Below are 12666 nucleotides of genomic sequence, written 5' to 3' on the forward strand. Positions count from 1 at the left end.
CATCCACAATGTAGAATTAATGCACTTTGATACCACTTTGACTGCCATAGCCCAATGCGGTTGAATACTTGGAGTTGTTGTTTGGTGGCACATCAGCCTTTTTAGGCAGAGAAAATGCAAGACCTTGCAAAACTACAATTCCCAAGCTTCCATAGTGTTGGGTTGTGGAATAGTTTTCTTTGTTTGTATCCTTTGTTTGCATCTCACCTTTCTCTCCAGATTTACAAACAAAGCTGATGCAATATGGAAAAAAACCATGTTGTCATCATGTGCCTCCAAGGCATTCTTGAACTACGGTGACTCTAAACTGAGCCGTTCAGCAGTGGAACTCTCTACCCCGGAGTGTGGTGGAGGCTCCTTCTTTGGAAGCTTTTAAACAGAGGCTGGATGGCCATCTGTCAGGGGTGATTTGAATGCAATATTCCTGCTTCTTGGCAGAATGGGGTTGGACTGGATGGCCCAGGAGGTCTCTTCCAACTCTTTGATTCTATGATTCTGTGATTCTATGAGTATGTTTACCTTGGAGAAACAGAGGCTGAGAGTATAAATATGTGAGAGGAAGCCACAGGGAGGAGGGAGCAAGCTTGTTTTCTGCTTCCTTGGAGACTAGGACGCGGAACAATGGCTTCAAACTACAAGAGAGGAGATTCCATCTGAACATTAGGAAGAACTTCCTGACTGTGAGAGCCGTTCAGCAGTGGAACTCTCTGCCCCGGAGTGTGGTGGAGGCTCCTTCTTTGGAAGCTTTTAAGCAGAGGCTGGATGGCCATTTGTCAGGGGTGATTTGAATGCAATATTCCTGCTTCTTGGCAGAATGGGGTTGGACTGGATGGCCCAGGAGGTCTCTTCCAACTCTTTGATTCTATGATTCTATGATTCTATGTGAGGTGACATGAGAGCCATGTTTCATATCGCAAAGGATGTCTCATTCTATGCAGAGACTAAGATACAATGGAGCCATGGATTCAAATTGCAAGGAAAGAGATTCCACCTAAACATTAGGAAAGAAAGCGCTGTTCAGTGTTCAATACAAACTACCTGGAAGTCCAGTAAATCCTCCTTCTCTGGAAGTTTTTAAGCAGAGGCTGGATGGCCATCTGTTGGGAGGAGTTGGGTTGTGTCTTCCTGCCTGGAAGAAGTGGGTTGGAACGGATGGCCCTTGGGATTTATTTATTTCTTCACTGGAGCATTGCAACGCACCCAAATACCTGGGAGTCACTTTGGACCGTGCTCTGACTTACAAGAACTACTGCCTGAACATCCCCCCTTGGGGGTGAGAAGGGCGGGGTAAAAGTGATGGAAATAATAAACATCAAACAAAAAGTGGGTGCTAGAAACAACATCATACAAAAGCTGACTGGCACAACCTGGGGATCACAACCAGACACGGTGAGGACATCTGCCCTTGCTCTATGCTACTCTGCTGCTGAGTATGCATGCCCAGTGTGGAACACATCTCACTACACTAAAACAGTGGATGTGGCTCTGAATGAGACAAGCCGCATTATCACGGAGTGTCTGCACACTACACCACGGGAGAAATTACACTGCTTAGCCGGTATTGCACCACCTGACATCCGCCGGGAAGTAGCAGCCAATAGTGAAAGGAGCAAGGCAGAGACATCTCCAGCTCATCCCCTGTTTGGGTATCAGCCAGCACATCAACGACTTAAATCAAGACATAGTTTTCTTAGATCTACAGAGACACTCACTGGAACACCCCAGCAAGCGAGAGTCCAAAAGTGGCAGGCCCAAACCCAGCACCTCAATTCATGGGTGATACCAGATGAGAGACTCCCCTCTGGGCACTCAGAAGACTGGGCGACTTGGAAGGTGCTGAACAGACTGCGCTCTGGCACCACGAGATGCAGAGCCAATCTTGATGATCCTGCCTTCTAACCCTTCATTAATGACTTAGATGAAGGGTTAGAAGGCAGGATCATCAAGTTTGCAGACGACACCAAATTGGGAGGGAGAGCCAATAGTCCAGAAGAGAGGAGCAGGATTCAAAACGATCTTGACAGATTAGAGAGATGGGCCAAAACTAACAAAATGAAGTTCAACAGTGACAAATGCAAGATACTCCACTTTGGCAGGAAAAACGAAATGCAAAGAGACAGAATGGGGGACAATGCCTGGCTCGAGAGCAGTACGTGTGAAAAAGATCTTGGAGTCCTCGTGGACAACAAGTTAAATATGAGCCAACAATGTGATGTGGCGGCAAAAAAAGCCAATGGGATTTTGGCCTGCATCAATAGGAGCCTAGTGTCTAGATCTAAGGAAGTAATGCTACCCCTCTATTCTGTTTTGGTTAGACCACACCTGGAATATTGTGTCCAATTCTGGGCACCTCCATTCAAGAGAAATATTGACAAGCTGGAATGTGTCCAGAGAAGAGCGACTAAAATGATAAAAGGTCTGGAGAACAAGCCCTATGAGGAGTGGCTTAACGAGCTGGGCATGTTTAGCCTGAAGAAGAGAAGGCTGAGAGGGGATATGATAGCCATGTATAAATATGTGAGAGAAAGTCATAGGGAGCAGGAGGGAGCAAGCTTGTTTTCTGCTTCCTTGGAGACTAGGACGCGGAACAATGGCTTCAAACTACAAGACAGGAGATTCCATCTGAACATGAGGAAGAACTTCCTGACTGTGAGAGCCGTTCAGCAGTGGAACTCTCTGCCCCGGAGTGTGGTGGAGGCTCCTTCTTTGGAAGCTTTTAAACAGGGGCTGGATGGCCATCTGTCAGGGGTGATTTGAATGCAACATTCCTGCTTCTTGGCAGAAGGGGTTGGACTGGATGGCCCATGAGGTCTCTTCCAACTCTTTGATTCTATGATTCTATGATTAAGAAATGGGGCTACAGGGTGGAATCCTCGGCATGCGAGTGCGGAGAAGAACAAACCACTGACCACCTGCTGCAATGGAACCTGAGCCCTGCCACATGCACAAGGGAGGACCTTCTTGCGGCAACACCAGAGGCACTCCAAGGGGCCAGATACTGGTCAAAGGACATTTAACCAACTACCAAATTTGCAAAATCTGTGTGTGTTTTTTTCCTTTTTCTTTTTAATCTGTGTGTTTGTTTTGCTCTGTTAGAATTGTAATGCAATGGTTGCTGATGACACGATAAATAAATAAATAGCACATATTTTGCTGTGGAAGGACTCTGCTATATTTTTGTTTGCTTCTGGGCACTTGCTACCCAACTTGCAGCAGTTCAGGGAGGTTGTGATTTGGAAACTATAAATCACCTCATGTACTAGCAAATCTTGCGACATGCCTTCCAACTCTTTTATGATCCTGTGTTCTTGTGCTTGCTCTTTCAGTCTCTCGCGAATGATGTCTGGGGGCCCAACTGACCAGCAGTTCTCGAAGGAGGCCGAAGCAGGCTGGACCCAGGGAGACCCAGGTGCCGAGATGCCAAACTCCGCTCCGTCCTCTGCTTCCCAGAGCGTCCTCTACCCACGGCCTTACGATGACCACTCCGATTCGCGGAAGTACTTTGCCACCAGGGTACGTCCCCTTGGAGGAGGGGTTGGTCAAGTTTGGTTATAGGATGACCAACCAGGGAAGTAGAGCTTCATACATTTCTTTTGCAAGGGGTGCATCCACACTGCAGAATGGATGTAGTATAACGTTGTGTTGTCGAATGCTTTCATAGCCAGAATCACTGGGTTGCTGTGAGTTTTTTGGGCTGTCTGGACATGTTCCAGAAGCATTCTCTCCTGATGTTTCACCCACATCAAAGTTTGTTCATTCGTTCAGTCGTCTCTGACTCTTTGTGACATCATGGACCAGCCCACGCCAGAGCTCCCTGTCGGCCGTCACCACCCCCAGCTCCTTCAAGGTCAGTCCAGTCACTAAGGATGCCATCCATCCATCTTGCCCTTGGTTGTGAGGTATATTGGAAATTAAGCAAGGTATGTTTATATATCTGTGGAAGGTCCAGTGTGGGAGAAAGAACTCTTGTCTGTTGGAGGCAAGTGTGAACGTTGCAATCAATCACCTTGATTAGCATTGCAAAGCCTTGCAGCTTCAAGCCCTGGCTGATTCCTGCCTCGGGGAATCTGGCTATCAGTATTTTAAAACTCTAAAATTAGGACAGTAAATAAAGAACAACAAGGTTGTTGTAGGTTTTTTCAGGCTATATGGCCATGGTCTAGAGGCATTCTCTCCTGACGTTTCGCCTGCATCTATGGCAAGCATCCTCAGAGGTAGTGAGGTTATTATTATTATTGGGTTGTTGTAGGTTTTTTCGGGCTATATGGCCATGTTCTAGAAGCATTTTCTCCTGACGTTTCGCCTGCATCTATGGCAAGCATCCTCAGAGGTAGTGAGGTCTGTTGGAACTAGGAAAAAGGGTTTATAGTATATCTGTGGAATGACCAGGGTGGGACAAAGGACTCTTGTCTGCTGGAGCTAGGTGTGACGCTTCTTCTTTGGAAGCTTTTAAACAGAGGCTGGATGGCCATCTGTCAGGGGTGATTTGAATGCAGTATTCCTGCTTCTTGGCAGGGGGTTGGACTGGATGATGGCCCAGGAGGTCTCTTCCAACTCTTTGATTCTATGATTCTATGAATGTTTCAACTGACAACCTTGATTAGCATATAATGGCCTGACAGTGGACATCTAATCACCTCTCAACAAAAGTTTTCTCCAGGCACTGTCAGGCCATTATATGCTAATCAAGGTGGTCAGTTGAAACATTCACACCTAGCTCCAGCAGACAAGAGACCTTTGTCCCACCCTGGTCATTCCACAGATATACTATAAACCCTTTTGCCTAGTTACAACAGACCTCACTACCTCTGAGGATGCTTGCCATAGATGCAGGCGAAACATCAGGAGAGAATGCCTCTAGAACATGGCCATATAGCCCGAAAAAACCTACAACAACCCAGTGATTCCAGCCATGAAAGCCTTCAACAATACAATAATGAAGAACAACACTCTGAAAACGGGGGAATTCCAGACAATAAACAATCGGGGCCAGCTAATCACCTCCCAACAAAGCATTCCCCTAGGCAGGAATCAGACAGACCTTGAAGATGTAAGGCTTTGCAATGCTAATCAAGGTGGCCAATGGCAACATTCACACCTGCTTCAAACATACAAGAGTTCTTTCCCCTGCCCTGGACATTATTCCACAGATATATATATATATATACACACACACACACACACACACACACACACACACATACACACACACCTTTCTTGCTTAATTTCCAATATACCTCACAACCTCTGAGGATGCCTGGCATAGATGTGGGCAAAACGTCAGGAGAGAATGCTACTGGAGCATGACATAAAGAATAGGGAGGAAATTAGAAGACAGGTAGAAAGGAACCACAGAAATTACCTTGTTACTCCATGATTTCCCCTTATATTCTTTCTATTGTTTATTTCTCCTGTCTTCGTGTATATATTTTCAGCCAGGAGCATTTGACCAAGCCATGGATGACCTGAAGGCCCACGTTGTTACCAACATGGGAGAAACGGCCCACAGCTTTTGGCTATTGACTGAGTAAGTTCTTCTTAGGATTATAAGAGTTTCTTCCTTGGATAGACTTTGGGACAGGGTGGTGTCCGCTCTGGGTTCTAGTCTGAACTTCAAAGGAGATCCTCATGGCAATGGACCTCTTTCAGGGAGAGCTTCAAGAGAGCCTTGGGATGTTGACATTGAGACTCTGAGTGTCTTCAGTTCCTTAGTGATATTTACAGGGCATCCACACTATAGGAATAATCCAGTTCCAGACCATTTTAACTACCAGTTAAAAGTTAGATTAAACTGCTTTCATTCTAGTATAAAAGCACATCTGAAGGGCACTAGCCGTCACAACTTTGAGTCCTAAAAGAAGGATCATTGCCAAGCTCTGATGGGAATGGTCACTCTTGATGGGTTGCTGCATTTGTCCATAGAATCATAGAACAAAGAGTTGGAAGAGACCTCCTGGGCCATCCAGTCCAACCCCATTCTGCCAAGAAGCTGGAATATTGCATTCAAATCACCCCTGACAGATGTCCATCCAGCCTCTGTTTAAAAGCTTCCAAAGAAGGAGCCTCCACCACACTCCGGGGCAGAGAGTTCCACTGCTGAACGGCTCTCACAGTCAGGAAGTTCTTCCTCATGTTCAGATGGAATCTCCTCTCTTGTAGTTTGAAGCCATTGTTCCGTGTCCTAGTCTCCAAGGAAGCAGAAAACAAGCTTACTCCCTCCTCCCTGTGGCTTCCTCTCACATATTTATACATGGCTATCATATCTCCTCTCAGCCTCATCATGTCTCCTCTCAGCCTTCTCTTCTTCAGGCTAAACATTTATTTATTTATTTGGTAGTTTTGTATACCGGTCTTCTCACCTCCATTCGAGGGATTCGGGCCGGTTTCCAACATCAATATTACATACCGTCATTAAAACATCATATTTCTAAATCACACTAAAACATTAAAACATTGAAACAATTAAAATGGCAAAAATACAATCATATGATTACAGTGGTCAGTCGTCATCAAAGTCATTATTTGTCGTCATCCATCCATATCACAGAATCATGGCTCATTCGTTGAATGCCAATCCCCAAAGCCAGGTTTTCACCTATTTCCTAAATGTTAAGATTGAAGGGGCAGTTCTGATCTCCAGTGGAAGGGAGTTCCAGAGTCGAGGGGCCACCACCGAGAAGGCCCTGTCTCTAGTCCCCACCAGCCGCGCCTGTAAGGCCGGTGGAATCGAGAGCAGGGCCCCTCCAGATGATCTTAGTAATCTTGATGGCTCATAAACATGCCCAGCTCCTTAAGCCGCTCCTCATAGGGCTTGTTCTCCAGACCCTTGATCATTTGAGTCGCCCTCCTCTGGACACACTCTAGCTTGTCAATATCTCTCTTGAATTGTGGTGCCCAGAACTGGACACAATATTCCAGGTGTGGTCTAACCAAAGCGGAATAGAGCATGGGGAGCATGACTTCCTTAGATCTAGACACTAGGCTCCTATTGATGCAGGCCAAAATCCCATTGGCGTTTTTTGCTGCCACATCACATTGTTGGCTCGTGTTTATTGTTGGCTCATGTTTCCTTTCCTTGAGCATCTTCCCTTCTGCTCTGGCTAAATGTTGTCATATTAAGTTCTTCTTAGGTTCCCTGTGTTACCATTCCCAAAACAAACCTAATACAGCACGAAAAGGAGCTTTTCCAATAGGCCTGGGCGGTTTCGTTCGTTAATTTTGTAATTCGTTAAATATTCGTTAATTTTAGCAATTACAAAACGATTACAAAACTCATTTTTAAACCCGGAAGTGTTTTTAAATATCGAAACGGCAGGCGCCAAAAAATTTTGTATTTCCGTCCATTTCGGAAATACGTAAGATGGCCTGGCGATGCTTGCTGGGAGCTCTCCTCTCTCTCCTCTCTTAGCCAGTCAGAGGCAGAGCCTGAAAGAGGAAGAGGAGGAGGAGGAGGAGAGGGCGGGGAAGGCGCCGGCTGAGCAAGCGAGCGAGAGGGCGAGCGAGAGGGCGAGCGGCGAGCGAGAGGGCGAGTGAGAGGGCGAGCGGCGAGCGAGAGGGCGAGCGAGAGGGCGAGCGAGAGGGCGAGTGGCGAGCAAGAGCGCGAGCGAGAGGGCGAGTGAGAGGGCGAGCGAGAGGGCGAGCGACCCTCAGCGGGAAGGCGGCCCGTCCCTCCTTCCTCACCTTTGCAGTGGGTGTGCTTCATTCTCCCAATTCCTTAGCGGAGGGCTGGGCTAGATGGCCTTTGGGGAGCCCTTCTCCCAATTTCGCATTGCTTCGGAGGAGCCGGGCCCGACTCGGCGGCAGCGCTTGAGGGCCCGCCAGAGTGAGTGCCTGCCTTCCCTCCTTAATAATAATTTCTCCTCCCTATTCTACTAAATTAATAATTAAATTAAAAAAATATTGAAAAAATATTGAAAAAAAAGGGTGCCATCTTTACAAAATGTTTTGTAAATATTAACGAAATTTCGTAAATACCGAACTTTTTTAAGGGAAAATTTTGTAATTATTTTAAATATCGAAACAAAAAAAATCCCAAATATAAATCAATTTTAGAAACAAATTTTTGCGTTGTTACCCAGGCCTATTTTCCAAGTGTTCTGGTTTAAGTTCCTTGCAGTTTAGAGTGTGCCCATTTCTCTCTCTTTGTGCTGCCCCCTTGTGGATACAAAGCAATGTTTTTGTTCCAACCATTCTAGGTTCAATTCTATTTTAATACTTTTAAGATATAGGCTTTAAATTGCATTGTTTGGAATATTGTAAGCCACTTGGAGTCTCAATCGAGAGATAAAAACCAGGAAATAATAATAATAATATTTTTTCATGTCAGGAGCGACTTGAGAAACTGCAAGTTGCTTCTGGTGTGAGAGAATTGGTCATCTGCAAGGACGTTGCCTAGGGGATGCCTGGATGTTTTGATGTGCAAACCATCCTTGTGGGAGGCTTCCCTTATGTCTCTGCATGGGGAGCTGGAGCTGGCAGAAAGAGCTCATCCGTGCTCTCCCCAAATTCGAACATACAACCTGTCGGTCTTTAGTCCTCCCGGCACAAGGGTTTAACCCATTGTGTCACCGGGGACTCCATAATAATAATAATAATAATAATAATAATAATAATAATAATAATTATATAATAAGGATTTAAAGATCAAACTGCAAAGACTGTGGCGCAAGCCAGTAAAGGTGGTCCCAGTGGTGATCGGTACACTGGGTGCAGTGCCTAAAGACCTTGGCCTGCACTTAAATACATCACAGTGATCGAGCTGGTTTGTAAATGGAGATGTGGTTCTGCAAATAGTCTGGGCTGAACCATTTAAAAGCTTTGGAATTGGACATATTATTCTCCCAGAATTTCTTTCTAGAAGCAAGAAATGAGTAATTTAAGCCATCTTTGAAAACTGTGCTATTTTCTATGTTTGTTCACAATTTGGAATTTTAGAGTGTGCAAAATGTGTACATTATTGTCTTGAATAGAAAATAACATTTTTCTGCACGGATATATTATTTTGTGCACATAATAGGCTCTTCGATGTGCAGAAAATTATGGCTGGAAGTCACTGCAAAAATATTTTTATGTTAGCATGAAAATAAAATCCCAAACTGCAAAGAATCATATTATTCCAGGAGTCCAGGAAACACAATTTTTGGACCTTTTTCAGTTGTGAACTTTTTGACACGTTTGGAGTTATGAGGTTTCCTAAAAATAGGAACTCTTAAGGTTTTAAAAAAATACTTCCAAGGGGGTATCTATCTGTAGAACGAATGCAGTTTGACACCATTTGAACTGCTATGGTTCAATGCTATGGAATCCTGGGAGTTGCAGTTCTACAAGGTCTGAGCCTTTTCTGCCAAAGAGTCAAACTATAATTCCCAGGATTCCACAGCATTGAGCCACAGCAGGGAAAGTGGTGTCGAACTGCATTCATTCATTAGATGAAGGGCTGGAAGGCATGATCATGAAGTTTGCAGACGACACCAAATTGGGAGGGAGAGCCAATAGTCCAGAAGACAGGAGCAGGATTCAAAACGATCTTGACAGATTAGAGAGATGGGCCAAAACTAACAAAATGAAGTTCAACAGGGACAAATGCAAGATACTCCACTTTGGCAGGAAAAACGAAATGTAAAGATACAGAATGGGGGACGAGGCCTGGCTCGAGAGCAGTACGTGTGAAAAAGATCTTGGAGTCCTCGTGGACAACAAGTTAAACATGAGCCAGGAATGTGATGTGGCGGCAAAAAAAGCCAATGGGATTTTGGCCTGCATCAATAGGAGCAAAGTGTCTAGATCTAGGGAAGTCATGCTCCCCATGCTCTATTCTGCCTTGGTTAGACCACATCTGGAATATTGTGTCCAATTCTGGGCACCACAATTCAAGAGAGATATTGACAAGCTGGAATGTGTCCAGAGGACGGCAACTAAAATGATCAAGGGTCTGGAGAACAAGCCCTATGAGGAGCGGCTTAAGGAGCTGGGCATGTTTAGCCTGAAGAAGAGAAGGCTGAGAGGAGACATGATAGCCATGTATAAATATGTGAGAGGAAGCCATGGGGAGGAGGAGGGAGCAAGCTTGTTTTCTGCTTCCATGGAGACTAGGACGTGGAACAATGGCTTCAAACTACAAGAAAGGAGATTCCATCTGAACACGAGGAAGAACTTCCTGACTGTGAGAGCCATTCAGCAGTGGAACTCTCTGCCCCGGAGTGTGGTGGAGGCTCCTTCTTTGGAAGCTTTTAAACAGAGGCTGGATGGCCATCTGTCAGCGGTGATTTGAATGCAATATTCCTGCTTCTTGGCAGAAAGGGGTTGAACTGGATGGCCCAGGAGGTCTCTTCCAACTCTTTGATTCTATGATTCTATAATTCCCAGGATTGCACAGCATTGAGCCACAGCAGCGAAAGTGGTGTCGAGGTGCATTCATGCTGCACTCCCAAATGCCAGAGAATATTCTGTATTTTTGCTCATAAATTATTTTAATAGCATCTTGCTGACAGTTTGCTTTGGCTCTCTCTACGGAGTGATGTAAGCCAAAGGATGGGTCTCCTGCCTCAAGATACATACAATTTGGATCTCAATTCAGTCACAACAGTTGAAAGAGATGATGTGGGTAGAGTAGATGCCAGGAAGATAAATGCAATTAGACCTGGTTTACACACAATTCAATTCAATTGTTTAATTCGGAGTGAGAAGTGAAAAGCTGTTGATGGCGGAGTGGGAGAGGCAGCCTTTGTTCCAAACTATTCAAAATCAACAAGTGCACAAATGTGCATCACATCTATATAAATAAAAATGTAATGTTCGTTTGTGATATTCACAGAACTCAAAAACCACTGGGGGAATTGACACCAAATTTGGAGAGCATACACCTAACAGCCCAATGTATGTCCTTCACTCAAAAAAAATGATTTTGTCATTTGGGAGTTGTCGTTGCTGGGATTTATAGTTCACCTACAATCAAAGAGCATTCTGAACTCCACCAACAATGGAATCAAACCAAACGTGACACACAGAATTCCCATGACCAACAGAAAACACTGGAAGGGATTGGTGGGCATTGACCTTGAGTTTGGGAGTTGTAGTTCACCTACATCCAGAGAGCACTGTGGAATCAAACAATGATGGATCTGGTCCAAACTTTACACAAATACTCAATACGTCCAAATGTGAACACTGGTAGAGTTTGGGGAAAATAGAATCTTGACATTCGGGAGTTGTAGTTGCTGGGATTTATAGTTCACCTACCATCACAGAGCATTCTGAACCCCACCAACAATGGAATTGAACCAAACTTGGCATACAGTTCTCCCATGACCAACAGAAAACACTGGAAGGGATTGGTGGGCATTGATCTTGAGTTTGGGAGTTGTAGTTCACCTACATCCAGAGAGCACCGTGGACTCAAATAATGATGGATCTGGTCCAAACTCTACACAAATACTCAATACGTCCAAATGTGAACACTGGTACGTAACACTGGAAAATAGAATCTTGACATTCAGGAGTTGTAGTTGCTGGGATTTATAGTTCACCTACAATCACAGAGCATTCTGAATCCCACCAACGATAGAATTGGGCCAAACCTCCCACACAGAACCCCCATGTGGGCCACAGCAATGCGTGGCAAGGGACGGGTAGTTAGATAAATAAATCCTAACACCAAATACGCACCAAAACTTGCAAACAACTCCCCGAATCCCGTAGCACTGAGCCATGGTAGTTCAAGTGGTATCAAAGTGCATTCATTCTACGGTGCAGAGATGCACCTTCTATTGCTTTGTCCCATTACAGCAAGTTGCAAGACCATAAATGCATGCCTTGTGATATTTCTGTTGGAGTTTTGTGGTTCCAGCTGTTGTGTGCCTTCAAGTCATTTCTCAGATATGGCAACCCTCAGGCAACATGTTTCCCATCCAACTGCATGTGTCCTTTTTGAGTCTTTGCAGGCCTAAATGTTTTGAAGACACCAACTCCATTTGATTTGGGAAGCAAAGCAGGGCTAACCCTGATTAGTACTTGGATGGGAGGCCACCAGTGAAAACTAGGTAGTATAAGCAATATTTCAGAGGAAGCAAATGGCAAAATATTCTGTGAAGATTCCTTGCCTAAGAAAGACCTAAGAAATTCATGAAATCCATTATCATTATTAGGCAAAAGGTGACTTGAAGAGACAGAGAGAGTTCCTTAGAATTAAGGAAGAGGTACTCACTACCTGTCCCAATGGAGCCGAAGACTCTAGGGTTCATATTTTTGGGGTCCAATTTTCTATAGTCCAAACAAAAAAAACCTTCTCCAAAGTCCAGACGGAGAGCCAAGTGCTGTTGGTTGTATTTCAGAGGTCTTACTCATTCTGATTCTAAAAATGTGAGTTAAAGTTGACCTTCCTCTCTCTTGACCGCCTTCTTCCAGGATTGACCACTGGAACAATGAGAAGGAGCGCGTCCTGGTGATCACCGATTCTGCCCTCCTCATCTGCAAATACGACTTCATCATGTTGAAGTGCCTCCAGCTGCAAAGGGTGCCCCTCAGCTACATCGACCGGGTTTCCTTGGGTCCCTTCACTTTTCCGGAGAGGTCATTGGACAAGTGAGGCACATGTGATTATTATTACCTTTTGGATTCTGGGTGGGGGTGTTTTCCAACTTGCTATTGGTGTACTATAAGCAAATGAAG

General features: G+C 44.9%; 1 protein-coding gene across 2 annotated transcripts in view; it reads left to right on the forward strand.

The window, feature by feature from the left end:
- TPRG1 (tumor protein p63 regulated 1) overlaps positions 1 to 12666 on the forward strand; it is a 68167-nt gene that overhangs the window by 11131 nt on the left and 44370 nt on the right. For both annotated transcript variants that reach the window (XR_010909533.1, XM_060766756.2), the window contains exons 2-4: positions 3327 to 3513; positions 5436 to 5527; positions 12403 to 12579. Coding sequence is in view for 1 of the 2 variants with exons in the window: in XM_060766756.2 (XP_060622739.2) it covers positions 3337 to 3513; positions 5436 to 5527; positions 12403 to 12579 (446 nt within the window). In the remaining variant the exon portion in view is untranslated. The remainder of the gene's footprint in view (positions 1 to 3326; positions 3514 to 5435; positions 5528 to 12402; positions 12580 to 12666) is intronic.

This window comes from Anolis sagrei, chromosome 3 (assembly GCF_037176765.1).
Source record: "Anolis sagrei isolate rAnoSag1 chromosome 3, rAnoSag1.mat, whole genome shotgun sequence".
Lineage (NCBI taxonomy): Eukaryota > Metazoa > Chordata > Lepidosauria > Squamata > Dactyloidae > Anolis > Anolis sagrei.